Below are 27621 nucleotides of genomic sequence, written 5' to 3'. Positions count from 1 at the left end.
CCAGCTCCCCCCACCCCTACCCCTCCAGGTCCCCCTCATCCCCCCAGCATCCCCCCACCCCTGCCCCTCCAGGTCCCCCTCACCCCCACAGCATCCCCCCACCCGGCTCCCCCCACCCCTGCCCCTCCAGGTCCCCCTCACCCCCCCACTTGGCTCACCCCAACCCCTCCCCTCCAGGTCCCCCTCACCCCCCCAGCACCCCCCCCCGCGGCTCTCCCCACCCCTCCCCTCCAGGTCCCCCTCCCTACCCCCCCTCGCCCCCTTCGCCCTTCCTCTCCCCCTCGCCCCCCCCCACCGGCTGCCCCCACGTCCGGGCCCACAGGCCGAGGGGTGGGGAGGGTATTATTCTGCTTTATTTTCCATTTTGCAGAGGAGCTGCGTCGTCACGCGTGTTCGCGGGGTCCTCACGCTTCTCTGTCCGTTAAGTAAAGCAGCGGGTGCAGCCTGTAAACAACCGCCGAGGCGCTTCCTCCCGGACCCCCGCCCCGCCTGACCCGCCCTGACCCGGGGGGGGAGGGGGGGGGGCTCCCGCCGCGAACCCAGGGCCGGGGCAGCCATCCGCCCCGGGTCCGAAGGCAGGCGCTGCCGAGCCTCCAGCACCGTGGGCCGCGCGCGACCCAGGCCGCCCCCGCCCCCGCCCCCGCCCTCGCCCTCGCCCTCGCCCTCTGGGCCGCTCCGGCCCCCCTCCCCCCGCAGCGGCCCCGGCCCGCCCCGCCCCGCCGAGAGCGGAAGTCCCGCCCCCGGCCCTCCGAGCGCTGATTGGCCAACCCCGTCCCGCCACGCCCGGGCCCCGCCCCACCGCGGGGAGGCCGGCTCCCAGGGCGCAGTCGCACGGGGCTCCCCGCCCTGACTGGGGTCTCCGCGGGAGCAGCGCCGCGGCTGGCGAGCGGCGTTCGTCCCCCGGGACCCGAGCGCGCCGCCTCGGCCGGGGACCGCCACGGCCCGCGGGCAGGGGGCGTATGCAAACAACCGAAGCCCCGAGCTCCCGATTGGTGAGCGTGTAGAGAAAGGGGCGGGAAGTGCGGGGCGAAGGGGCGGGCTTAGCGGGCCGTGATCGACGTGCGGGCGGGCCAGTGGCTGTGGGAGACTCGGCAGCGGTGGCCAATGGCGGCGGGGAGGGGGCGGGCGAGGGCCGCGGCGTTCCCGGGGCGGGGGCGGGGGGCCAGGGTGGCTGGCGACTCCGGCCGCTCTGCGGGGCGCGGCGGGGGCGGTGAAGGTGCTGGTGGATGTGCGGGCGAGCCAGGGGCGCCGGGGAACCCGGAGGCGAAGGGCCAAGGGCGGCGGCGGCTAGGCCAGGCGGCTGGAATCTTGCCCCGAGAGCGGAGGGGGGGAGCGGCGGGGGGGCGGGCCGTCGTGACGGACGTGCGTGCGGACCAATGGGCACGGGAGGAGGCGGCGGGCGGCCAATGGCGACGGCGCGGAGGCGGGGCGGCCGGAGGTTTAACGGCGGGGTGTGGGAAACGGCGGGGGGCGGGCCGGCGTGACGGACGTGCGCACGGGCCAATGGGGCCGGCGGGCGCGGGGCGGCCAATGGCGGCGCTCGGGCCGGGGGCGGGGCGCGGGGCTGTGCGGCGCCGTGCGGGAAGCGGCGAGCCGCGGGGCGGCGGGGCGGCGGGGCGGCGGCGGCGCTGAGGTGAGGCGAGGCGAGGCGAGGCGGCGGCGCGGGCGGCGGGGGCGACGGGGCGGGCCCGTCCTGTCCTCGCCGGCGCCCACTCACCCGCGCCCGGGCCCGCAGGTCGGTCCGAGGCCTCCTGGTGCCGCCGTGCGCCCGCGGCCGGCGCGGGGGACATGCGGGCGGGGCCCGCGCGCGCCTGAGGATGGGGACGCAGGGCAGCCCGGTCAAGAGCTACGACTACCTGCTCAAGTTCCTGCTGGTGGGCGACAGCGACGTGGGCAAGGGCGAGATCCTGGAGAGCCTGCAGGACGGCGCGGCCGAGTCCCCGTACGCCTACAGCAACGGTAAGGCCGCGCCCCGCCTCGCCGCCCCGCCCCGCGCAGGCCCCGATCCCCGCGGCGCCCCTGCCCCGCCACCCGGCCCGCAGGGACACCACTGCCCGGCCATTCCCCCGCCCCCCTCGCCCCCCCCCCCCCCCCCCCGGCAGTGACACCTCTGTCTGGTCATCCCCACCCACAGTGACACCGCTGTCCCCACCATCCCTGCGCGCAGTGACACTCCTGTCCCCACCATCCCCGCCCACCGTGACACCCCTGCCCCCACCATCCACACTCACAGTGACACCCCTGCCCTGGCCATCCCTACCTGCAGTGACACCGCTGCTCTGGCCATCCCCGCCTGCAGTGAGACCCCTGCCTCCGCCATCCCCACCTGCAGTGATACCCCTGTCCCCACCATCCCCATCCGCAGTGACACCCCTGCCCCGGCCATTCCCGCCCACAGCAACACCCCTGCCCCGGCCATCCCCGCCCGCAGTGACACTCCTGCCCCCGCCATCCCCACGGCAGTGACACCACCACCCTGGCCATCCCCGCCTGCAGTCACACCCCCTGCCCCGTGCTCTGTGGGGGCCACTGTGCCAGGTGTGCCAGGTCTGCTGTGACCCCACGGCCCAGGTGTGCAGGCAGGCCGCACCCTGAGATGGTGGCAGCTCCGTGCGGGCCCAACATGTCATGCTAGGAGGAGACATTCTCTTCCCGGTGTGACTACATACTCCTGAAATTTCTGCTTGTGTTGGTGAAGGGTAGGGTGGGTACACAGCCTGGCACCTGTCAGAGCTGCTGCCAATTCACGTATCTCACGTAAGAAAGGCAGCGAGGTCAGTGCCTCCCGGCGTGGGGGCCCCAGCCCCAGGAGGATTTCTTTGAGGGGAACCAGGAAATCTACTGGTGGCCCGGCAGCCATCTCCGCAGGGACCTTGTGTGCTCCTGGAAGTCCTGCTCCATCTCCTCCTACTTCTTCTGGTCTTTGTTCCCCAGCCCTTTGCTATTTTGTGTCTTGGACCCTTGGCGGTCTTGTCGCACTGCTCTAAGTGTTTGCTGTTTGCTCAATCACCTGGAGGCGGCTGACGGTGTGGACGCTGCTACTCCGACCCTTTCATTTTAGGACCTGTCGGGGTTGTTGGATGAGCTGGACCTGCTGACTGCCCTTCCCGCTGGAGCCGCTTCAGCAGGGGGCAGCTCTGCTGGATTTATACCGTGGCCCCTCCTGCAGCTCATGCCCTCTGCCCCACCTTAGAGGAGACAACTGGAAGGGGAGGAGAGGAGGGGCCCCGGGTTTGTTTTAAGGTGAAGGAGGGCCTCCGCTGGGGCCCTCGCAGGCCCTCGCCAGCGGATGCTTGGCAGTGATTGTCAGAGGTGTCCTTCCCGCCGTAGACAGTGAGTGGTTGAGGTGTTTTTCCAGTAGGGGCATCGCCTCCCAGAGCCCCACTCCTGGGTGGCTGCTGGGGCGTGTTTACAAGAGCGTGAGAAGGCCGGGCTTTGTCCGGGGCAGCAGTGTTTTCCTGGAACGTTGATAACGTGCTTCTGAGAGTCAGCGCAGCCTCACCCTCAGGTGTTCCACGTGGGGGCCGCCGGCACTCGGGGAACACAGGGCCACCGTATGCCCCTCGTTGGTTGTGGTGGTTGCCACGGTTCCTGTGACACGTTGACTGGAATAGGGCTGGCAGTGAGCTGCCTGAGACCCCGGAGGAGTCAGAGACTCCCAGTGAGCTGGTCCAGTGGGACAGCCATCTGCCACCGTGCTGAGGAAAGCCCACTCTTAGAAAGCGTCCGGGGGCTGTCCTGACCGCGTTGGCGGAAGAGGCAAAGTGCCAGCCTGTGTCGAGGGTCCTTGAGGTTAAGAGATGCACGACACAAGGACTGGGTGTTTGTGGTCAGGGCTTCAGGGCGCTGACCCCGGTGACCAGCGTTCTTCATCGGGGTGGAGTCGGTAGGCCCAAGAGCGCTTCTTTCTTCTCCTCTGGAGGCTTCCTAAGGAAGACGCTTGAGGGTGTTGGAAGCTCTGGACAGCTGGTTCTCAGGATTCCACATCACGTGACTTCGTTCTTTGCGAGAGCTACTGACATTCAGGAATTTTTAAATTTCTGATTCTCTGACAAAGCACATACATGTATTTATTTCTTTTTCTTCTTCATTGTTGGAAGCCCCCAGCACGTTTCCAGCCTTGTTTTCTGACTAAACTCTCTTGGTTCCTCTGACGAGGAGTGGATGACCCACGCCAGGGAAATCCCCACTTGGTGCAGGACGTGTAATCGGACTCCTTTCCTTGGGCCAACCTGATTACTTACCTGCATTGAAGTCTTGTTTAGCTTGTTCCTCAGGCAAGTCCGTGAGAGCTTTGCAAACACGTGAGTCATCAAAATGGTCTTTTCTGGTGCTGGCACCTGAAGCAGTCACAGCCGCATGTGTCAGTGTGCCCACACCCGGGGGAGCTTGCAGCAGGCCCTCGGCCTCTGGTGGTGCTCACATGCCCTGTGTGTAGACCTCGGTAGATCTGGAAACCTTCCTCTCAGGAGATTTGACTTCTCTCTGAGCACACAGCAGTGTTCTATTTATTTATTTTTTAATTTTTTAAAGACTTTATTTATTCATGAGACACAGAGAGAGGCAGAGACACAAGCAGACAGGGAAGCAGGCTCCCTGCGGGGAGCCCGACGTGGGACTCTATCCCGGGTCCTGGGACCCTGTACTGAGCTGAAGGCAGACGTTCAACTGCTGAGCTCCCCCAGCGTCCCCACAGCAGTGGTTTTAGAGGAGGCATCTGCTCTCCTGGGGAGGCAGCACAACACTGCGAAAAGGTTGTACCTGGGCCGTCTGCAGGGGAAATGACGCTGCAGGGTGAAAGTGTTGGGGAGTGTCAATCGTGAAAGCTGGCAGGAAGGAGGTGCAGGTGTTTTGTGAGCAGCTTCTACTCCCGAGTGTACCCCCAGCTCCAACTGTGCACTGGGGGGTGGGTGGTGGTCTGTGCCTGCCCTGCGGCAGCATGCCAGGTACACGCAGGAGCGCGGGCCTGGGCCCACTCTTCTGAGGGCAGCGAACATTTAGGGCAGTTACCTGCTCTGTGCCTCGGCTCCCACGAATCTTCACATTGAGGGTGGGAGGCAGGCAGGAAAATGTACCGGGTGATGGGCCCACGTCCTGGGGGACTCCAGAGCGCACGGGAGCCCATGTCTCCCTGTCTGCACCTCTGGGGGGCGGCGTGGGTGGGAGCCGCGGGGTGTCCTTGGAGCCCAGGGCACGGGGGCAGGGAAGGTAGGAGCGAGGCATTGTGATGGGTGTGCACAAAGCCAGGCAAGCACGAGGACTGCCATGCGTGTCTGGGTTCTGCTGGTTGCTGATGTGTGTGGGACCAAACAGTGCTTGCTGTGCCCACAGGGAAGCTCCCTGAAGTGTAGGCTACAGCCCACGTCCGCGGCCCCGGGCGAGGCTCGAGCTCACCGTGTCCCCCAGCTCGTGGTCTTGCACTGGACGGTTCTGGACTTGACTTGTCATCCGGCTGGGAGATGGTCTCTATCCTTGGTGCAAACCCAGGGAGAGACTGTGTCTCTGCCTGTGGTGTCTCAGCCGCTGCTTCGTCCCCAGCATCGGCGTGAGGTGGGCCCCCAGGGCACGGCCCGGCGTGCGTCCTGCCTGGGCGAGCAGCCCGTGGGCAGCACCGTGTGTTGACAGGACCGTGCTGTTGGTGGCCGCTCATCGTCCTCTCCCTCTGCATGTGGCTGGTACTCGTGGCTGGTCTCTGCCCGTCTTCCTGGGCCGTTTACTGGGTCTGCCTTCCTTTTGTTGGCTCCCAGGCTCCAAAGAGGAGTTGGTGCAGCGTGTGGTGTGTGCCCACTGCGTGCCAGCCCAGGGCCGCCTCTCTGCCGCCCTGTGTCGGAAGCACCGTCGTCGTGCTCAGCTGGTCGCTGAGCTCCTGGTTGGCGCTTCTTTCCAGGCTTGTCGGTCAGAGTCTGTCGGTGTGATTGGCAGGGATGACCCTGTGCTCACCACGGACGCTCCGCGGTCCCGGGGCTGCCTCCCCCTGCTCTGGGGCCTGCACAGTCACTGAGGCCCATTTGTTCTTCCTTCACTGGGCTGCTCCTGCCCTGCCTGCCTCCCTCTTAGCTGTGACCAGCGGAGCAGAGCCCCGCAGCTCCCAGGGTCAGCTGCTAACCACCAGTTTCTAGAGAAGTTTCCAGAAGGCCGTAGAGTGCCGCGCATACACTTATCCTTACGGGGCTGTGATTTCTGGCTCCCCTTGGCCAGAGGCACTCAGCGGTGTGCACAGTGTCGAGATGAGCGTACCCCCAGCTGACAGGCAGGCTGGGAGCGGCTGGTCTGCTTCGGGTTCAGCTAATGAGGCTGGTTTGTCGTTTGAGCTGGCACGGCCTTGCCTGAGTTTTCCTAGTTAGTAGGTAGAGTATGTTAAATGTCAAGTTTTACCCCCAACCATTAGTGGCTTCCATGAGCTCGGGCACGTGGCCACGCAGAGCTGGACCCTGGTGGGGCCGTGCTGTCACGGTGACATTGCTGTGTCACGCCGGGTACACATTGTTCCTGTCAGCAGGAGCGTGGCGTGGCTGATGAAGTAAACAGGTCTGTTTCAGGAAGGAACCCTCAGCAGGAAACCAAGGAAGTAGGTGGGAAGGGTCTTTCAGGCACTTCACCTCCTGTTGTAGCTGAATTGTACCTGGTGTGGCCAGGGAGGAGGGCGAGGAGGGGGAGGGACAGGCTGCAGTTAGTACAGCTCGGCCTGGGGAGTGGGCTGCCGCTAGTGTGGGATTTGTGGGGTCTGGGGCCACATGGGTCAGGGTGTTGCCACCTGCCACTTGGAGAAAGTCAGGTAAGGTCCATGTCCGGCGCCCCGGCTTGGGGCATAGTGGCCCACGGGGCTGGGTTTGGTGCCCGGGGCGTGCAGGGGAAGGAGGCTGGGAATGCGAGTGCAGATGTGCCGGGAAGGAGGTCGACTGAGCCAAGACTGGGTGTGTAGGGTCACCCTTAGGGTGGGAACATGGGCGCCTTTCGTCCTTTGGGAATGCGAGTAAATACATGGGAACAAAGTGAACTTGAACTTTGAGTCTTAGGCATTACGGAGCTTTGCTCATTACGACTGTGCCCACGCAGGCCCAGTAGTGACCGGCTGAGTCTGATGTCCGTGGAGTGTTGGGTGCCTCCTTGACCGTGGACATGTGTCCTTCAGAGGGTAGAGGAGGCCTGGGGAGCAGACGTGGCAGGGACCCAAGGACATGACCAGACGAGCTTTGGCCCTTGGGGTGCTAGGCGTTTGTTTGGCAGAGGGGTGCGGCCCTTGGCTGGAATGCGTCAGGGGGAAGTGATTTGCTCAGGTGGGTGGGTGGTGCTCTGAAAGATAGGGCTTCGGGGTCGCGAGGAGGGAGGGAAGGTCAAGAGTGGTCTACCCTGGGAGGGGTGCAGAGGGCCTGGTGTCAAGAGGCTGGTATCTCTGAGCAAGAACAGACAAGCCTGGAAACAGGCAGGAACTCTACGGATTTTGGAAAGTGCCAGAGTCCAGACGCGCAGGTGCCAGATCTCTGGGCGAGTGAGTTAACATCCGCCCTGGACAGAGATCTTGGCCAGGTGATAAACCCACGTCCGTGAGCTAAGGAGGCACCTGGGCAGGTCGGAACAAACTGCTGCGGTTCCCAGATCAGTGGCAGTGCTGTGGCCGAGGCGGGCCCGCGCTCCATCTAGTGGCCTCGGGTCGTGAGCGGGGTCATGGCCAGCCTGGACCTTCCTGAGCACCAGTGTCCGTCACCTGGGCCGAGGTGGGGGGGTGCCTAGTAATCAGGTCTGTGGGATGCCTGGCTGAGAGGACGGCTCGTGGGTTAGGTGGCATGACCCGGACTGCACGGCCTTGAGAGGGTGCAGGAGTGTGGTGGTCTCCAGCAGGGTGGCCTGGGCCTTCCTGGCCCTGATGCCAGCAGTGCCCACAGTGCAGGAGGATGTCAGGCAGGAGTCTGGCTTGCTTGCGGAGGCAGTCTACACAGGGAGGGGTGTCCCTGAGCGCAGATTTCAGGTGGAGTGAGCAGCTGCTGCCCTGGGCTGACACGGGGCTCCTGTGGGGCGCAGAGGTCCTGCTGCACCTTCACACACGCAGCTCTCTTGGTCACGGGCTGGCAGTGACCAGAGCCCCGGGTCAGTGAGATGAGCTTGGTGGTCGATCACTGGTAGGATTTCCCTTATTTTAAGTCACTTGGCCAGGGCCACACACGCAGTCCTCAGAGAGGGGCTTCTAATGAAAAGTCCCAGGCAGTGGGCTGGAGCGTTCACTTGTAAGTACCTGGCGGGGAACGGTGTCAGCAGTGAGGGAGTCCACAGCATGTAGTGTCCAGAGCCTTAAAAAGTAGTCCCTTTTTTCCAAGGAATTAGGAATCTTCGCTGGGAATGATAGGGGACACAACTGAAGACACTTATGGCGTAGTTTTTTCTTCCTTTTTTTTTAATTTAAAATTTTATTTTGAAGCTTTATTCATTTTTCTCATTTTACAGTGAGAAAGTGAGCACGTGTGTGTGCACATGGCAGGGAGGGTCAGAGGGAGAGGGGCAGCCGGCTGTGCTGGGCACGGCACCTGAGGCGGGGCTCGATCCGCGAGCCCGAGATCACCCGATCCAAAACCAGGTCAGTCTGCCAACACGCTGAGCCACCCAGGCCCCCCTCCCGCCTTTTTTTTTTCTTTTAAATAATAAAAAATGAAAACCCTGAAACTTCCAAGGGTCCAACAGGGGAAATATGGTTTAGTAGCAGGGTGAGGTATTATACAGCCTTTAAAAATGGGAGTTCGGGGGAATAGCGAGTATTCAGTGAGGTGAGGAAGGGTCTGCATCGTGTTGAGTAGACGCCGCCTGTGTAATTACGTAGTCTCAGTGTACGAAGTGAGAGAGCTGGACAGTGGCGCACAGGAGAGCACGCATGGTGGGTTTCTCCAGATTTTGGGGTCACGAGTAATTTTTGTGTTGTTAAGTGCTCAGTGCTTTGCTAAGTTTTGTACACAAAGTGTGCTTAACTCTTTATGAAAGCTTTTGCCTTGAATTGGCTCTGGTGTGGTTTATTTTATTTTTAAAGATTTTATTCATTTGTTCGTGAGAGACACAGAGAGAGAGGGGGCGGTGCAGAGACACGGGCAGAGGGAGGAGCAGGCTCCATGCAGGGAGCCCGATGCAGGACTCGATCCCGGGTCTCTAGGATCATGCCCTGGGCTGCAGGCGGCGCTAAACTGCTGAGCCACCTGGGCTGCCCTCTGGTGTGGTTTATTAAGGAAAAGTTCTTCTTTTACAGGAAACCAGTCCCCGAGCTGCCCTAGAGCCGCTCCTGAAGCGCGGCGTGCTAGTGCAGAAAGGCGTTTTGCAATGTATTAGGTAACTTCTGCTTCCTTTCCCATCCCTCATCAGGCGGCCGCCGTTCCTTCTTGGCCCACCGGTAGCCCACGTGTGCCCGTGGAAGGCATCCTTGTGCCCACGGCGTCTGTGCGCGCTGTGTGCTCAGGATGGGTGTGCGCACCCAGCTCTCCTCTGCGCTCAGGCGCAGCCTGCAGGGTGATTCGGCGCCCAGCCGTTGAAAGGCCTGTTAGTCTGAAATCTGTGCTTGGCAGTATCCTGTGGGATCACTCGTCTAGAGCACGTTATGTTGAGTTGTAATTTACATATTCTTTTTAAGAGTTCTTTTTTTTTGTTTATTCATGAGACACAGAGACAGAGGCAGAGACACAGGCAGAGGGAGAAGCAGGCTCCGTGCAGGGAGCCTGACGTGGGACTCGACCTCGGGACCCCTGGATCATGCCCTGGGCTGAAGGCCGACACTTAACCGCTGAGCCACCCGGGGATCTCCCTAAGTGTTCCCATTTCGGGTGTTGGGTTCAGTGAGATTTGACAAGCACCGCCTTGGTCAGGACATGGATTATTTCCACTGCGCCCTAAAAGTTCTCTCATGGCTCTGCAAGTCCAGCCCCCAGCCCACGCTGGCCTGCTTCCCGTCCCTCTAAGGGGACTTTGCCTCTCTAGGACGTCCTGTAAATTGAGTCACGCAAGATGGTCTTTCGTGTTGTTGGTTTGTTTCACGTGGCAGGATGTGTGTGAGACTCACGTGGGGCACAGGCCACAGCCCTCATCCCATCCCGGGGAGCATTCCTTCGCACACATACACCCGTTTGTTCATCCGTTCACCTGTCAGGATGCTTCTGGCCACTGGTTATTTCCTGATTTTGCCTGTTGTGGAGAATGGTGTTACGAATGTTCTTGTACAAATCCTTAAAGTTCTTTAAAAATTTTATTTTTGTGGGGGGCCCCTGGCCGGCTCAGTCAGAGGAATGTGTGACTCTTGATCTCTGGGTCACGAGTTCAAGCCCCATGTTGGTTGTAGAGGTCACGTAAATAAATAAAACTTCTTAAAAATTTAGTTTTGTGGTAAATGTGCATATTTTGTTGACCATTGGTACATGTACGATTAAGTGGCATGACACATATTTGTAACCCACAAGTCTTTGTATGGATGTGTCTGGGAGTGGGGTTAGTGGGTCATGTGTGTCTATGCATATAATTCATAAGAATTTGCCAGACTGTGTTGTGATGTCATCTATTGTCCTGAATCCCCGCCAGCTGTGTAGTGAGTGAGTCCCAGCTGCTGTACGTGTTAGCCAGTGTTTGATGTTGTCAGCCCCTTTTTTTTAAGGTTTGCGTATTTATTTGAGCGCTCAGGAGTGGGGGGCGGGGCAGGGGGAGAGGGAGGCTCCCCGCGGGGAGCCGGGGGTGGGGGGGGGCGCATCCCAGGACCCTGAGCTGCACCTGAGCGTAGCTGGGTGTCGGAGGTGCGGCTCCGGGGTGCCCGCAGGCGTGCCCGCCGGGGGGACTCCCTGCCGCCCCGGTCCTCCTGGGCGCCACAGAGCGCGTGGCGGTGTGGCCACAGCTCGGCCCTGTGGGTAGTGCTCCGGCCGCGCTGTTGTGTGTTCCCAGCGGGTGGCCGGTTGCCGAGTTCTGTGTTTGGGTTTTTGTGAATGGCGTTCCTACGAAACTCTCATACCTGATTTTGGTGACTGTATGTGTACGTTTGTGTCCCGGACACACCGAGGAGTGGGATTGCCAGCTTGTAGGGCGTGTCCAGCCTCCATGGGCACCTGCAGACAGTTTTCCGAAGTGTCCCACGTAGCGCGGTGGGGGCTGAGAATTTCATTCCTCCCCTTCCATCCTGTTTCTTTACAGCAGCCACGCAGCCTTCCCTCCCAGGGATCCCCTTCTGTTGCTTGGCCACCCCCTGTGGGCGGGCTTTACTTCCGCGCCCAGTGGGTTAACGAGGACTCCTTCAGCGTCCTGCTGTAACACAGTGCCGCATAGTTAGGAGGTCGGCTTCTCGAGACCACCCACGGGCCTTGCCACCTTCCCCCTCCTCTGTCTCAAAGCCCCGTCACGTCCCGGCCAGGCCTTGAGTGTCCCGTCCTTCCGTCTCATCTCTGACTCAGCCAGGAAGGAGTCCCCACCTGTAAGGCGCACCCAGATAACGCAGGACCCTCTGCCTCTCTGGGCCCGTCACCGCAGTCACACATGCAGGGTCCCTTCCCTTCGCCTTGTGGGAGGACACCTCCAGGCCCACCGCCCCATCCTGAAAAGTTCTTTTCCTTGTTTTGGTTTGGATAGATTTTGTGGGTACGGTGCTGGTCAGAGGAGTGCGTGTTTGCATTTAGTTAGTGGTTTGGCCCCAACGTTTGTGTCTTGGCAGCTGACCCCCAGGTGGTAGGGGCAGGGCCTCTGGGGCTGACCTCCCCGGGGTGGAGGAGGGTGGACCCTGGGAGCGGGATCAGAGCCCTGGCGAACGAGCCCCTCAGCTGTGCAAGAAGCAGACGCAGACTTGGCTGGCGCCCCCAGAGCTGTGAGAATAAACCTCCGTTGATCATAAACCACCCAGTTGATAGGAATCGGGCACAGCAGCCCGAGCCAGCTAAGATACCACCACACAGAGGGGCTTAAGGCAGGACCCACTTACCTGCTGTGTCTGTGGCTCAGAAACCCCAGCAGGGTCCCCACGGAGCCGCCCGCTCTCCCGGGCTGCAGGTGCCTGCGGGCTGGCACACACAGAATCCTTTGTTTTCTTTCTTTAAGATTTTATTTATTGGAGAGAGAGCGAGCAGAAAAGAGCAGGGGGAAGGGGAGGGGCAGAGGGGGAAGCAGACGCCCTGCTCATCAGGGAGCCCGAGGCGGCCCTCAATCCCAAGACCCCAGGTCAGGACCTGAGCCAGAGTCGAGAGTCGGATGCTCAGCTGGCGGAGCCACCCAGATGCCCTGAAGAAGTTGTTTCAAGTTGCTGTGGTTGTTGGCGGTACCTGCCACCTACTTCCCAGCCCCCGGTGGGGGGGAGGCGAGGGGGCTTCAGAGGGCGGCCTGCTCCGTGGAGCGGTAAGGTGGAGAATCTGCCGTGGACTGTCCCACGTAGCCCGATCATGGGGGCCGTCTCGGCCTCGCTCCTGGTACCAGGGGCCTGAGAGCCAGGAGGCGGGACCCCGTGCCCACACAGGAGTGCCTGCCGCGTTGCCTGCGGCTGCCCCCCACCTGCTGGGTCCTCAAGACGCTGGTGGTCCTTGGTGTCATGTGTGGGGAGAGGCCTGCCGGCCTGGGCTGTCAGGAACTGCCGTTGGTGGGCGGGGGGGGCCCAGGGCCCTGTGTCCTTCTGTGTTGGGGGGAGTGTCTCTGATTTCTCGAAGACTCCGGCGTTCCTATTCTGCTTCTTGTCTGTCTTTGGGGCATTGAGAGCTTATTTTCCCTCCTTAGGGAGTAACGTTTAAGAAACAGGAGCTGCCTCCCTTGGGTTTAGACGTCCCGTGGAAACACAGGGGAGCGTGCCTGGGTCAGACCGCCGAACTCAGCCGGCCTTCTGGGAGGCGAGATCCGGGAGCCCCGCGTGTTGCGCTGCTCTGGGAGCCTGCAGTGACATGCGTGGGTAACCCGGCTCGCTGTGGGGGTGCGGTGGGCCGTGCTGTCGGGAGCTGCTGCAGCAGGGAGATCCTGTGGGGAACTGCCCCGTGGACCCCGGCTGGCATTCCAGTTCCAAAGGCAGACACGATCAGCACGTTTCATTCTTTTTTTTTTTTTTTTTTTAAGATTTTTGTTTACGTATTTATATTAGTGCATGAGTGAGGGAGGGGCCAAGGGGGAGGGAGAAGCAGCCTCCCCAGTGAGTGCGGAGCCTGACGTGCGTGGGGCTCCATCCCAGGACCCTGTGATTGTGACCCCAGCTGCAGTGGAGAGCTCGCTGCCCAGCTGACTGAGCCACCCAGGCACGTCCTCCTGTGGGGTCGCCTGGCTGGCTCAGGGGTGGAGCTCACAGCTCTTGATCTCAGGGTCATGAGTTCAAGCCCCACACTGGGCATGAAACTTACTTAAAAAAAAAAGTCTTCCTGTGGCTTTTCATCATGCTGTAAAGTAGCTGGGTAATTACACGTTGGGTGTTGCCGTTTCTCCATAAAGGCTGGAACCTCAGACAGAAAGCAGGTGGCGACAGCGTGCTGCCTGGGCAGTTGCTGTCCTTCCTTTCCGCCCCCTTCCATGGGTCTGACTGGTGGCCTTCATTCTGAACACTGGGACCTTGACCAACAATCTCTGTTTACACACAGAATCAAGCCGGCAGGGCTGACAGCTGAAGGTACCTGGTTCTGTTCGTGTTCTCCTCAGTCTGACGGGTTTCCTTGGAGGTCTGCGGTCCTGCGTCCGTGCGGACGGGTGTGTCAGTGAGGCTGTGGAGGGGGCAGCGGAGGAGGAGAGTGTGACATGTAGCCTGTTCCGTCTGGGACACCATGCTTGCACTTCTGCCGGCGGAGTGGCTCCTGCACCAGGTTGTCCTCGACGGGCTGGCCGGGGGGCCTTCCTCCTGTGCGTGCCCGCGGCTCTGCTCGCAGGTCCTGGTGAGGCAGGAGGGGTGCCTTGGTGAGCCCCCCAAACCACCAGCAGGGGCGGGCTGTCAGAAACAGGCATTCGGGAAGGTTGGGACTTGACTGGGCTTTCCTGCGCCACCCTTCGTCCTCCGTGCCGTCCCCGGCTGTCCCCAGTGTGCTGGCCCCTCACCTCTGCCGTGTTTCCTGGGGGCCGCTCGCTTCTGCCTCCCGGGGCCGAGCCCAGGGAGCGGGGACCTGCAGCCTTCCCTTCCCTGTCCCGAGAAGGCCCGAGGGCGGTTCCCAGACCGCATGTCCTGAGCACGCACATGTGCACGGCGGGGTCCCTGTGGCAGGAAGCAGTGTGGTGCATCCTGGTCATTTGTGCCGGGACACAGTTGTACAAGACGCCAGCCCCAGGACAGTGGGAATGGACCTGGTGCTGCTGTTACCAAGGGGGTGGGGGTGGGTTTTTTTTTGTTTTTCTAAAATGATGAAGAACTTGTGGTAAAATTCTGAACAAAACAGGGCACCCGGGTGGCTCAGCGGTTGAGCGTCACACCTTCAGCTCAGGATATGATCCTGGGGTCCCAGGATCGAGTCCCACATCGGGCTCCCAGTAGGGAGCCCGCTTCTCCCTCTGCCTGTGTCTCTGCCTCTCACTGTGTGTCTCATGAATAAATAAATAAAGTCTTAGAAAAAACATTCTGAACAAATAAAACATCCACAATTCACCAGGTGGTGGCATCCCCGACAGATGTGGTATGCTGACGGGTGGTGCACGCTGTGTGGGACAGGCACAGGTGCTTGCCTGTATGCACACCTGGCCCGATGCGGAGCTGCTTGCAGGGCCCAGAACTGTGCCCAGTAGTGGTCATGTGCATGGCCCTGGCCTGTGCCTCCACAGGTGGTGACAGCAGGTGTATCCTCTGTGGACCCTCTGCGGCTCCCGGAGTGCAGTGCAGGACAGCTGGCAGGGGGCCTGATGTCTGGTGGAAGCGTAAATAGTAATTGTGTCAAGTGAGTCACCACCCCCTTGAGCCGTAAAGTAAAGTTCTTAGAGACTGGGGACTCCATCAGGTGAGCAAAGCTGTTGGGGACGCAGGTACTGCCGCCAGGATGGAGCACAGAGGCTGGCACCTGGCATGGGGCGCCGGCAGGAACCTGTGCCCCTGGCCCCTCGGAGCTCAGGGTTGGAGGAAGGGTGGAAAGGAGGGCGGGGGGCAAGCAGGGACACAGGAGGTGGGCCCCGGGCACAACGGGTGCATGGGTAGGGTTGTCGGGCTGCCCCAGGAGCCACCCGTCATCCGCCCTGAGGGGCCTGGCGGCTCCATCCTCAGCCCCCCTGGCCATTGCCTGAACCTTCTGCAGCTTCTTGGGGCCTCTGAGGGGTGCTGGACCGCCCCGCGCTGCCTGGTGGGAGGAAGGACACCGAGAATCCTAGCGGCGTGATAATCAGTGTGGCCTGAGATACAGAGTTACCGCGGCCAGGAACCAGGAACAGAATGCTATTTGAAAAGAGCGCTCAGAGGGCCAGAAAGAGCGTTTAGAGATTAAGTTAGAGCAGCAGGGCCGCCTGGGTGGCTCGGTGGGTGAAGCATCTGCCATCAGCTTGGGTCAGGGTATCGCAGTCCTGGGATAGGGTCCCTGTGGGGCTCCCTGCTGGGGAGTCTGCACCTCCTGCTCCCTCCGCTCCTGCCCTGTGCCTGCCGGTGCTCTCTCAAGTAAATAAAAAATGTTGGGAAAAAAAGAGGGGATCCCTGGGTGGCTCAGCGGTTTAGTGTCGCCTTCGGCCCAGGGCAAGATCCTGTAGACCTGAGACTCGATCCTGCATCAGGCTCCCATGGAGCCTGCTTCTCCCTCGGCCTGTGTCTCTGCCTCTCTGTGTGTGTGTGTGTCTCTCATGAATAAATAAGTGAGATCTTTAAAAAAAAAAAACCAAACAGAGAGGAACAGTACAGTTGAGGACAGCTCCCAGGAGGTGGAACAGGAGCATAGAGAGGATAGGATGATGAAGCTGTTAACCGGGATGTGGGACAGATGAGCTGGACGGGCGCAGGGGTGACCTGGAGTCACCAAAAGGGAAAAAGACCCCCCCCCCCCAGAACGTTGGCCAAACAACATGCTTCAAAAGCTTTGAGAGGAGAAAAGGAAAAAAAGGTCATGTGAGAAGGATCAGGAATGAGGACAGCACGTGCTTCCCAGGGCGCCTCTGGTCAGCTGCTGCTGGCCCCTGCTGGCCCCTCAGCCCTGCCTCCGCCCACCGTCCTGGGCTCTGCGACCTGGTCACCCAGTGTGACCCCTCCCTGTGTGCACGCTGCTCCTGTCTCCTTGTGCGCTGAGCGCAGGGGTGGGGTGCTGGGGCCTGGCCCTCGGGAGGCCTGGTCACCCCCGGGTGCACCCGGGCACTTAGCCCAGCTCCCACTGGTGGGTTCTGCTGAGTGGTCACACCCACTGTACGAGACCTTCCGTGTTTTGAGTGAAATCCCTGGGTATCATTTTCTCCGACAGATGCTCCCTACCTGTGGCCTGTAGGGGTGAGGCGGGGAGGGGGTGACTGAAATTCTCCGAGAGGCTGAGACCTGAGCCGATGGAGCAGTGGTTCGCTGGGCGCCCCCTTGTTTGTCAAGATTCGGCTTGTCTGCAGCTGGCGTCTCTCCTGGGCTCTGTTCTCTGATACTTCACACATCCTGCTGCACGTCTTGGCAGGTCTGGGAGGTGGAGAGGAGGGGCGGGGTAGGTGTGAGGATGTATTTGAAATTTTGGCGCCCTCATGAACCTGTCAGCCTGGGGCTGGGGCTGGGGCTGTCCCCGGCGGCCGGGCCATCCGCAGCAGTGCCCTGCTGTCCGCCATCCTCAGCCCCTCCCGGGGCCCCTCAGCCTTCCGTGGGGGCTCGAGGGCTCCCGGGAGAGCGGGCGTGGGGCGCGGCCGCATGCTGGCCCTGGGTGTCCTCTAGGCCTTCCCTGAGAGCCCCGTGCTCCGGGAGCCTCGGAGCCAGCCGGTGAGCCACGCAGCAGGCCAGGCTGGCAGGGCCCACGGTCCCGGGTGCAGCTCCCGGTCCTCGGGGCTCACCTGTGTGCGCCCCACTGTGTGGCTGGCAGGGCGCCTGGTGCAGCTGCTGGAGGGCGCAGCCGCGGCCCAACGTGCAAGCGCTGTCGTGCCTCATCTGCTGGAACGCGGGCAGGCATTCACCCTCTGCGCCTCGGCCCCGGGCATCCCCTCCTCCCTGCCGCTCCCGGCTGCGCCTTGGGGAGTCACCTTGAGGTGTGCTTGCCGCAGAGCTGCCTCATCGTGGGGAGCCTCAGACTATGCCCTAACCTGCTGGGCTGGACGTGGTGCTGCCCGAGCACGGAGTCCACACCACGGCCTCCCTGGCCCCTGCCATTGCCAGCATTACCCTCCCAGGGACCACAGAGCCAGGACCCAGGGGGCGAGGCCTCGCTCAGAGCTCTGCTTCCTGTGCCACGGCATTACGGGAGTCGGGGCGCGGGCGGGTGCAGGCCATGGGCTGGGGGACCGGCCTGAGTTTGCTTCTTCCCGGGGAGTGTTTGCTTGAGAGTATCTGCAAGGGGTGCCTGGGGGCTCAGCCAGGCAGGCGTCGTCCTGGGGTCCTGGGATTGAGCCCCGTGTCAGGCTCCCTGCTCAGTGGGGACTCTGCTTCTCCTGTGTCTGCCCCTCCCCTCCTTGTGTGCTCTCTCTCTCCCCCTCTCTCCCCCTCTCTCAAGTGAATAAATAGATCTTAAAAAAAAATAAAGACAATACGTGTAAGAGAGTCTTTTCTCCCTTTTCTTTTAGTTGTGCTGAAAGATGCGTGGGGGGATGTCTGCCCCTGCCCGTGTGTGGGTGCGCGGCTCAGGGGCATCAGCGCCATCCCACTGGGGTGGGAGCGGGACCGCCGTGGTCCACGGGGCTCCCCCACTGTCCCGACCTGGAGCTCTGCGCCCCCGCTCCCCGGCCCCTCCGCGGCCCTCCTGTCTCCAGGGACCTGACGGCTCCCGGTCAGGCTGCGCACGAGTCACTGCAGGATGGACCGCGCTTTGTCCTCCCCTGCCGGGGGACACGGGGGCTGCTCCAGCTCCTGGCCGCAGGAGCGGCGCTGCTGGGAGCGCGGGGGTGGCGCGCCCATCCTGGGTCCCCAGGCCTCGCTTCTCTGGCTGTAAACCCAGCAGTGGCATTTCTGCAGCATATAGTAATTCTGTTTGAGTTCACGAGGAGCCACCAGACCGTGTGCCGTGTAGCTGCACACCCCACACCTGGGCCGCAGAGCACGGGGCTCCAGCTTCTCCACACCCTCGCCAGCACTGGTGACTTTGTCTGTTTTTTTTTCTGTAATAACCGTCTAAACACTTGTGGTTTGATTTGCATTTCCTAATGACGAGTGGGCTTGAGCACCTTTCTGTGTGCGTATTGGCCATTGGTGCGTCTTCTTTGGAGAAACATCTGTTCAAGGCTTTTACTTATTTTTAAATTAGGTTTTTTGTTTTTTAACAATTTTATTTATTCATGAGACATGCAGAGGCAGAGGGAGGAACAGGTCCCTGCAGGGAGCTCCATGCGGGACTGGATCCCAGGACCCCGGGATCATGCCCTGAGCTGAAGGTCAACCCCTGTGCCCCCCAGGCGCCCCTAGGTTGCTTTTTGTTACTGAGTTGCAGCATTTCTTTCTATATTCTGCGTATTGGTTCCTTATCAGATACATGATTTGCAAATATTTTCTTCTATTTTGTCGTTCCAATTTCATTCTGTTAAATGTTTTTATTTTTTATTTTTTATATTTATTTATTTATTTATTTATTTTTGTTAAATGTTTTTAGATGCATGGGAGCCAGCTGGGAGTTGGCCAGGCCGAAGGACGGCGAGGGTAGAGGCACGGTGCCCGAGGGGGTGTGCCGTGTGCACAGTGAGGAGAGCACCTGCATTAAGAATGCCCGTTTTGGGGGATCCCTGGGTGGCTCAGCGGTTTGGTGTCTGCCTTCGGCCCAGGGTGTGAGCCAGGAGACCCGGGGTCGAGTACCGCATCGGGCTCCCTGCATGGAGCCTGCTTCTCCCTCTGCCTGTGTCTCTGCCTCTCTCTCTCTCTGTCTCTCATGAATAAATACACAAACTCTTAAAAAAAAAAAGCCCATTTGTGGGGTGCCTGGCTGGTTCTGCTGGTGCACTGTGTGACCATTGATCTCAGGGCTGTGGGTTCAAGCCCCACGTTGGGTATGAGGTTACTTACAAAAACAAAAACGGGGTGCTCAGATGGCTCAGTTGGTTAGGCATTTGACTGACTCTTGATTTCAGCTCAGTTATGCTCTCAGGGCCAGGAGATCGTGCTCCTCCCCCCCGTGGATGCGCACTCTCAAGTAAATACGTACATAAATAAAATCTTAAAACATAAAAATAAACCTTTAAAAAAAAGCCTATGAAAAGCCAAGAGACTGATGAGATTTGTAAGGCTTAGGAAAGAAGAGGGAAGACAGCTTGTGGGAAGTTTCTGGACAGCCCACAAACCACGTGAAGATGTTGCGTGTAAGCTAAGTGTCCCTGCTCCTACCAACTTGTCTTGGACTATTTCTCATAAAAGAGTAGGAAAATAAAAACTGGGATCCCTGGGTGGCACAAAGGTTTGGCGCCTGCCTTTGGCCCAGGGCGCGATCCTGGAGACCCGGGATCGAATCCCACGTCGGGCTCCCGGTGGTGCATGGAGCCTGCTTCTCCCTCTGCCTGTGTCTCTGCCTCTCTCTCTCTCTCTCTCTCTCTCTCTCTCTGTGTGTGTGTGTGTGTGACTATCATAAATAAAAAAAAAAAAATAAATAAATAAATAAAAACTAAAGGTATGGCAGGCATAGATTCTGCAGAGAGCTCTCCAGAGAAATGGCATTTTAGAAATTACTTTACCCTTAATAATGCTTGCAGCATGCTCTAGTTGTCAGTACCTGGGGGCTACGGTGAACCCAAGAACTCGGGAGGTCGACGCCGGGACCCATGCAAAGTAGGTCAACAGGGAGACGAGCCACCCTCCCTCCCCGCCGGGGCCGTCAGCACCCAGCCCGGGCTCTTGGGGCCATGCAGGCTGGCCAGCTCGGGTTGCTGGGTGGAGCCACAAGAAGGCCGCAGGGGGGAGCAGCACACTCCCCTTGGCCCCGCGGGTGAGTCCTGGTGGGCCTGTCCCCACGGGTCACTGCAGCCGCTCTCTGCTTCCTTACAGGAATCGACTATAAGACGACCACCATCCTGCTGGATGGACGGCGGGTCAAGCTGGAGCTCTGGTGAGTCAGGCCACGCGGGGCGAGGTGCCTGGGGTAGGGACCAGCCATGCAGTGTCATTGTGATAAGGAGCTGGGACGGCGTCCCGTGCACGTTCATCGGGGCCCGCCGTTTGCACCGACACGCTGTCAGTGTGGATTGGACTTTGCTCCGTGATGCAGAAACCGCAAGTCTGGGCTGTTCCATCTGGTGGAGCCTGGCTCCCTCTTGCCCATAAAGACTCGTTTCTACAGTGACCTCTCTCCTTGCTTTTCACTGGGCTGCACATTAAGGGGCATTTCCTGGAACCTCAGTGTGGAGGCGGGCATCTGCAGGGTGGGGTTCTGCAGCCTGGCAGGGCAGGGCAAGCTTCCAGGGCGCAGAGGCCCACGGAGGCCGGGAGGGGCAGCTGGGAGTGGGAGGGGCAGCTGGGAGCCCCACTGGGGTCCCATGGGCTGTGTTCCCCAACCCCCTGTGTTTCAGGGACACCTCGGGCCAGGGCAGGTTCTGCACCATCTTCAGGTCCTACTCCAGAGGTGCGCAGGTAAGCCCAGCGACTGTTGGGGTGCCACCTCCTCCCGCCACTGTGCTGTCAGACCCCCTGCATGATTCTCTAAGGACATCCTGACATTTGAACGCCAGGCTGCCCCCTGGGCCCACGCACACCCGTGGCTCCTGCTGTCGGAGGCGCCATGGGAGGTGTGCAGAGACCCTTGGAGGTGCCACTCAGCCACCCAGCTCATGGGGAAGAAGACGAGACTTCCCTGTCTCCCAGGACCGGGACGTGCTGGGTCAGCGGGCTCTGGGTGGGCTGCCCCTCCCAGGGTGGGGGGCTCTGGGTGGGGTGGCCTGGGTCACTGTGGAGGCCAGAGACAGCCTTGGAGCCACCGCAGAAGGGCTGCCGCAGGTCCTCCGAGGGGCAGGGCAGCAGCAAGGAGCAGGAGTCGGGTGTGCAGGGGCAGGTCCGCGTCCTCTGGGTTCCCCCCAGCATGCCTGCCCGCTGCCTGGATCTGGCTATGGTTTGAGGAGAGAAGGAGAAGGGAAGGGAGCCGTGAACGGATCTGCCCTCAATGCTCACCGTTGTGTCAGTGTGTGGTCTGGGGACAGGACAGCGATCCCAGGCTTCTGGGATTGCTGAGAGACCTGGGGTCGGACCTGCCTGCGCTGCGGGGAGGGGCCTCTGTGGAGGGCAGCGTGTACAGGGATTGGGCCCGTGGGCACATGGCTGGGCCTCTGGCTGTGTGGGGTGCGGGCCCCGGGGGGCTGCCTGGCTTGGGCTCGTGGGGACCCCACAGGCATCTTTTTTGCTTTGTGAGCAATGATTAATGCCCGGCTACCCCCGTGCTGCTCTCTCTGTTCCGTGGGACCTGGGAAGCCAGGGGAACTTGGTCTATGACTGAGTCCAACTGAGTCCCAGCAGGTGTTGGCAGGAACACCCATCCCAGCCCTTCGTCCAGGGCCTTGTTGACAGGAGAGCACCCTGGACGCGGCCTTGGTCTGCTCTTGGCTGGGGGTGGGTGGGGGTCCCCCAGGCTGGGCTTGGGAGCCAGTGCCACAAGCTCGCACAGAGGTGTGCACAGTGCTCCTGCCGCCGCTGGCTTGGCAATGTCACTGGTCCTCATCTGCGTCCCCCCCCCACCCGTGTTGGGGGCACCCTGCGGAGGAGGCGTGGAACTGGCAGTCCTACCTAGAGCCGACTCAGGGTGTGGGTTGCAGCTTCGGGGCATCTGTCATGAGCACCAGAGGTGAGGTTAAGAGCAGGAGCTGCCTGCGGTTCCCAGCGCCCTCCGGGGGAGCGTGGGGAGAGCTCGGGCGCATGGAAGCATGGCCCACAGCCCCCTTTTATTGAGGAAGGGACTGTGTGTGTGCTTTCAGCACACGAAGGGGGAAGGCTGTCAGAGGGCAGCGTTCACTCTGCGCTGTGGGGTTCCTGCCGAGCTCTCTTGTGATCCTTGGAGTTTGAGAATTTCCTAATTTCTCTCTGATGAACACGTAGTGCTTCTGTGATGAAGACATGGGGTAGCCGCCTCGGGGGGCGCAGGGTTGGGCCCCTGACCGCGGCCACCCTGCCTGCTCTGGGTGCAAACATGGGCCAGGCCACAGACGCTCCTTTCTGGACAGCCAGCCAAGGCCGCGAAGGACGCAGGGAACGGGCCTGCAGGTTTGCCAACTTGTGCGTTTTGGGAAAGCGCGTAGCGTTACTGCGTCCTCTGCAAGCATCCAGCCCAGTCCGCTGTGTGCTGGCTGTTGCTTTTACTTTGCTAGCTCTGGGGGCTCTTGTCATTTTGGGGCTGGAGGAGCCCGTGGCAGATCTGAGGCCTGGGCGGAGCCTCGAAGCGGCCTCACTGCACCGCTGCCGCCCGTTGTACTCCCACCCCACGGGGGGCAGCGAACGGTGCCAAGGGGTCTGCGGGGTTGGCACCCGCCTGGTGGTACCCAGAGTTCTGTATCTCCTGTCACTGTCCTACCCTCCGAGAGTCCAGACCAGGGAGGGACCTTGCAGGGCCTTTGGACCCAGGTCCCAGAAGCCTGTGCCGACCCGGGCTGCTCGCCTGCCCACCACAGTACGATCTCGGGGCGCTTGCCACCAGCACTTTTGTGTCCTGGGCCTTGGCCCATGTTTGCTGTTGCTGGGGTCTCAGGTGGCCACTCGTGTCCCTGAGGGCTGGTGCCTCCTGCTGGGGCTCCCTGGGGTCCCCTAGGCCCTGTGCAAAGAGGGAGCTGGGGGCTTTGGGGTTAGCTGGATTAGCACTGGGCGGCCCCGGCTGGGCACCGGTCTGCTTAGTTCCCATGGAGGGGAGCTTCCTGTGGGAAATGGCCCCGGGCTCGCATCTACCTTGAGTGGGTGCTGACAGGCACCAGCATGCCACCTGTCTCCACCCAGGGGGGCGGGCATATGGGCTGGGGACTGTTTGGCAACTGCCCCGTTTTCGGTACTTCTAGTGGGGGTGTGGGCAGAGGGCTTCACCACAGCTGTTCATTCCTTGGGAGCTTTACTGCACAAAATGCATCACACACCCCGAAAGTTAAATTCATAAAAAATGGACCCCTGTCCCTCAGTCGGGGTGCTGGTGGCACAGGTACGTTCATTTGTCCATACCCATCAAACTGTCCACGCTGAAAATCTCTGCCTCTTCTGAGGTGCAAGCTGTAGCTGAGAACTAATCTTGGGGCCGGGGGCTCCTTCGTTCAGGCATCAGACTTGGTTTCGGCGTAGGTCACGATCTCGGGGTCCTGAGGTCGAGCTGGGCTCCCCAGCTCAGCGCAGAGTCTGCTGGAGATCCTCTCTGTCCGCCCGCCCCCTGCACACGTCTGTGCCCTCCTACGTGACAAGTGGAAATAACCTTGATAGAATGAGGCCGCGCAGCTCCACTTCTGGGATTTTATCTTCCCGGGCAGGGGGGGTCGGGGGGTAACAGACGTTGGTGATAAAGGTAGGTGAAATGACCCGAGTGCCAGCAGTGGCAGCTCCTGAGCCTGGTGTGAGGGGTGGGCTGCCGGGGGCGGGGCCCGGGGTGAGGGCCAGGCACGTAGCCCCTCGACCCTGTCTGTGTGGGGAGTGAGAGTGAGTGCCGTTCCCGGAGGGGTGGGGAGCTCTTCATACCCCAGAGTTGCCCCTCGCGTACAAAGCCTGAGTACCTGTCGCTGATTGAGGAAATAGGATGTAGCAAGAATGTGTTTGCGCCTCTTTGAAACACACAGTGGACACTAGCACCCCTGGGGCTTCTGGGCATGGACGCTTGGGCGTCTGAGTCGTCCCGGCCTGCTTGACCCCCGTGCCCCTCCCCGCCACATCCCTGCGGCCCGCCCCGCGGCCTTCGACCTGACGGCTGTGAGCGGGGCTCCTCCGTTACACCCGGCAGCTGCAGGGCGGCGGTGGCACCAGCGCAGGCCCAGCCAGGGCTTCCCAGGGCCCGGGCTTGGGCGGAGAGCAGGAGCAGGACAGGAGGCCCCAGCCAGCCGCCCGCCGTGTGGTTGTGCTGCAAACGCCTATGGGAGTCGCCGTATGTTTGTGTTTGTGTTTGTGACCCTTGTGCCAGGGCTCACGGGGCCGCGCACTTGGGTGCTTCTCTGGGACTGGCCATCCATGCGCTGTGGCCACAGCTTGTCTTCTGCCAGCTCTGGGACCGCGCGTCTCGGTACTGCTGTGAACAGTGCAGACATGAGCGTGCTCACTGGACGCGTCCTTGGGTATCTCTGGAAGGGGGCCCTAGGCGTGGAGGGTCAGCGGCATGAGCCCCTGGGCCCCAGGCAGTGGGGCCCGTCCAGTCTCACCCTCTAGTGCCCCCCAAACTGGTGTCTTTGCCCTTGACGCCATGTAGGTCAGTGCCCATCTGTCTCGAAGGACTTCCCTCCGGGCCTGGCTCTTCTCCCCCGGCCAGTGTCCCCCTCCCTGGTTGGCGGTTGGCTCTGCTCTGCTCTGCTCGAGGCTTTCCGGGTAGGGAGTGGGATTGTGACCTGTGTGCTCAGAAGACCTGGGGGCTCCCCTGCATCTTCCAGGATTGGAAGGATTTCTCTGAGGGAAAAGACTCATTTTGAGTTGGAGGCTGCCCTGGGTCTGACCTTGGCTGCAGGGTCCCAGTGTGTGAGCGGGTCGGGGTGGGTCCTGAGCTGCTGCCTGGGGAGCGTCCGGGTAGACACAGGCAGGGGCCCGCGGTTCGCTGGAGTCTGAGGCTTGTGACAGGTCCCTGAGCTATCTGAGGCAGGGACGACAGGCGAGCCCAGCAGGTGGAGCCAGCCCACGGCCGAGCTCTCACTAATTGGTCTCTGAGGGATGTGACAGACCCGCCCGGCTGCTGGGGGCCTACGGGGGTGGCGCGCTGAGGACGCCTCCGCTCCGCCCCCGGTGCCTGGGCAGAGGACACTGTGGGACACACGTGGCCTGTCGGCCCTCCAGGCTTGTCCGCAGGGCCCGGCCCACCCGGAGGCCCTCATAGGCTGCCTGTCCTACGGGAGGGATTGTGAAGTGATCACAGCTTCATGCTTATGGTGTGTTTGTAAGAAAGACGTTGAAAACATGCCCCTTGTCCCAGCCACGTCCCCAAGATAGGGAGGGGGCCGCATGGAGGCCACAGGATCCCCCACTGCCATCAGCCCACACGGGGCACCCAGGGCCGCGTGGGCCGGGATTTGGGGAGGGGACGGAGCGAGGGGCTGGCCCAACTGTAGGCAGAGCCGGGAGCAGAGGTGCCTCTGGACGTGACGGAGTCTGGAAGCTGCCCGTCTCCCGCGGGGCTGTGTTAGTGACCCATGCGACCTGCCTGAAAGCCCGTGTGCCTGGCCCACCTGTGAGGGCGGGAGTGGTGCCCTGCCACACCGGGCACTGTGCCCGGAACGAGCATCCAGGTGGCCCGGCCTCTCGACGCCCGCGTCTCCCTTGCAGGGGATCCTCCTGGTCTATGACATCACCAACCGCTGGTCCTTTGACGGCATCGACCGGTGGATCAAGGAGATCGATGAGGTAGGTGTGCACCGCACATGCACCTTCGGGTCTCCATCCCCGGCAGGAAGCCTGGGGGCCTGTTTGCTGCCCCCCTCCCCCCCCCGACCCTGGGTCCTCCGCTCTGAGCACCCTGGCTCCCAGGGGCCTCAGCATGGACCCCGAGGCTCTTCCTGCTCTGGGGCCTGGGGCATGGCGCCAAGACGGGGCACCTCTGCTGAGCTCTGTGTCCTCCCAAGCATGCACCTGGCGTCCCCCGGATCCTGGTTGGGAACCGGCTGCACCTGGCCTTCAAGCGGCAAGTGCCCACGGAGCAGGCGCGGGCATACGCAGAGAAGAACGGAATGACCTTCTTCGAGGTCAGCCCGTTGTGCAACTTCAACGTCATCGAGTCATTCACCGAGCTGTCCCGTATCGTGCTCATGCGGCACGGCATGGAGAAGATCTGGAGGCCCAATCGGGGTAAGGGGCTGCCCGCTGGACCCCAGCTTGTTGGGGGGCTGGGTCTGCCCCGCATGGGGTCCTGCGTCATGGGGGGGCACCATGCACGATGCCCCGCCCCGCCGTGTGCACCTCGGTGCTGGGAAGCGGTGCCGTGGCCTGCAGGCCTCCCTGCTGGAGCTGAGCCCGAAGGTCCCGGCTGAGGAGCCCCGGGGTGCAGGGCAGGGGCCCCCAGGGCTTGGCACACCCGGCCTCTCGCGGCGCCCTGACCTGCCTCCCCCATGTGTAGTGTTCAGCCTGCAGGACCTCTGCTGTCGGGCCATCGTCTCCTGCACCCCCGTGCACCTCATCGACAAGCTCCCGCTGCCCGTCACCATCAAGAGCCATCTCAAGTCCTTCTCCATGGCCAACGGCATGAATGCCGTCATGATGCACGGGCGCTCCTACTCGCTGGCCAGCGGGGCGGGCGGCAGCAGCAGCAAAGGCAACAGCCTCAAGAGATCTAAGTCCATCCGCCCCCCCCAGAGCCCGCCTCAGAACTGCTCGAGGAGCAACTGCAAGATCTCCTAGCGGGGCAGGCTGGGCGCCACCCTGTCCAGGGCACTCTGGGAGAGGTCATGCTCGGGGAACGCTTCTGGCTGGGCACTGGCAGGCGCGGTGTGCGGGGGAGGCTTGGCCACAGCGCCTCCCGGGAAGTGCAGTGGTCTCTGTCAGACCAGTTCTGTGGGACCAGAGAGCCGCAGGAGCCTCGGGGGGCAAGCCTGGGCCCCCACGGGGTGGGGTGCGCGGCAGGGAAGCGCTCAGGAGGCAGCCGTGCCTGGCCTGGGCCTCGGGGGCCGTCTGTGAGGACCCGGAGGCCTGGCTCCCTTTTCTTATTTATATGGAAGTTGTTCACCTTTTTGTACATTTTTAAAGGACGGGCAGGGACCTGTGACGCAGCCACGTGGGGGGCCTGTCTGCTGTGGGACATTTGGAGGGGGAGCACCCCCCCCTTAGGGCTCCAACCTGGGAATTCATAGACACTTCCTGCCCCGCGATCTGCTCGGCGTGGCCGCCTCGTCCCCGGCTCCCCCCAGAGTGCTGGTGCTCGTCCGAGGGGACAGCGGCCTCCAGCGCCGTCACTTCCACTTATATTCCCATTGCCGCATGAAGCTGAGGCACAGGGTGGGGCTGTCCGGGTGCCCCTGACCCGCCCCGGCCTCCGGGGCACCTGGCTTCTGCTCCCTGGCTTCCGTGCACCGAGCCCTCTGGGGCACAACTCCCCAGGGCCACCCTGACCTGGGTCTCCATGACGCTGCCTGGACTGTTCCCGGCAGGGACGCCGAGCCCCCGGAGCGGCCGGCAGCCAGCCCTGAGCAGGAGGCCTGGCCCCTCCTGCCGCCTGCGTGGCGGCTTGGCCACCGGTTCCACTGGTGCTCAGCTCTACCTCCTACTCACAGCCGCGCCCCGGGCTCCAGGACCCCTCCCGCTGGGTGCTGGGAGCGGGGCGGGGGTCGCGGGGCAGGCAGGGAAGGCCACACCTGTCCCGTCCTGCCAACCAGCCCCTCTCTTCGGACTTTGAACCCAAGCACCCGGACGTCGTCTCAAGGAGTGGACGGCCCTGTGTTCGCTCTGTCAACACTACCCTTCGCTGCTGTCGGACGCACCATTCCTGTGCTCACTTTGGACGGTTTTCATTTCTTTGTACAGTAAATGTGATTCAGCTCTGA

General features: G+C 61.7%; 1 protein-coding gene across 2 annotated transcripts; it reads left to right on the top strand.

The window, feature by feature from the left end:
- Nucleotides 1-835: 835 nt before the first annotated feature.
- On the top strand, nucleotides 836-27621 carry RAB40C (RAB40C, member RAS oncogene family). Of its 2 annotated transcripts, XM_038540924.1 has the most exons (7): nucleotides 836-992; nucleotides 1736-1959; nucleotides 19994-20054; nucleotides 20515-20575; nucleotides 25415-25492; nucleotides 25711-25933; nucleotides 26202-27621. In XM_038540924.1, exons 2-7 carry the CDS (start codon nucleotides 1818-1820, stop codon nucleotides 26480-26482), a joined length of 846 nt encoding a protein of 281 aa, XP_038396852.1. In that variant the 5' UTR covers nucleotides 836-992; nucleotides 1736-1817; the 3' UTR covers nucleotides 26483-27621. The 2 variants fall into 2 exon arrangements, with proteins under 2 accessions (XP_038396852.1, XP_038396853.1); XM_038540925.1 differs by lacking the exons at nucleotides 836-992; nucleotides 1736-1959 and adding an exon at nucleotides 19703-19777.

This window comes from Canis lupus, chromosome 6 (genome assembly GCF_011100685.1).
Source record: "Canis lupus familiaris isolate Mischka breed German Shepherd chromosome 6, alternate assembly UU_Cfam_GSD_1.0, whole genome shotgun sequence".
Classification (NCBI taxonomy): domain Eukaryota; kingdom Metazoa; phylum Chordata; class Mammalia; order Carnivora; family Canidae; genus Canis; species Canis lupus.
Note: the sequence above shows the minus strand (reverse complement) of the source record. Positions and strands in the feature narration are given on the sequence as shown.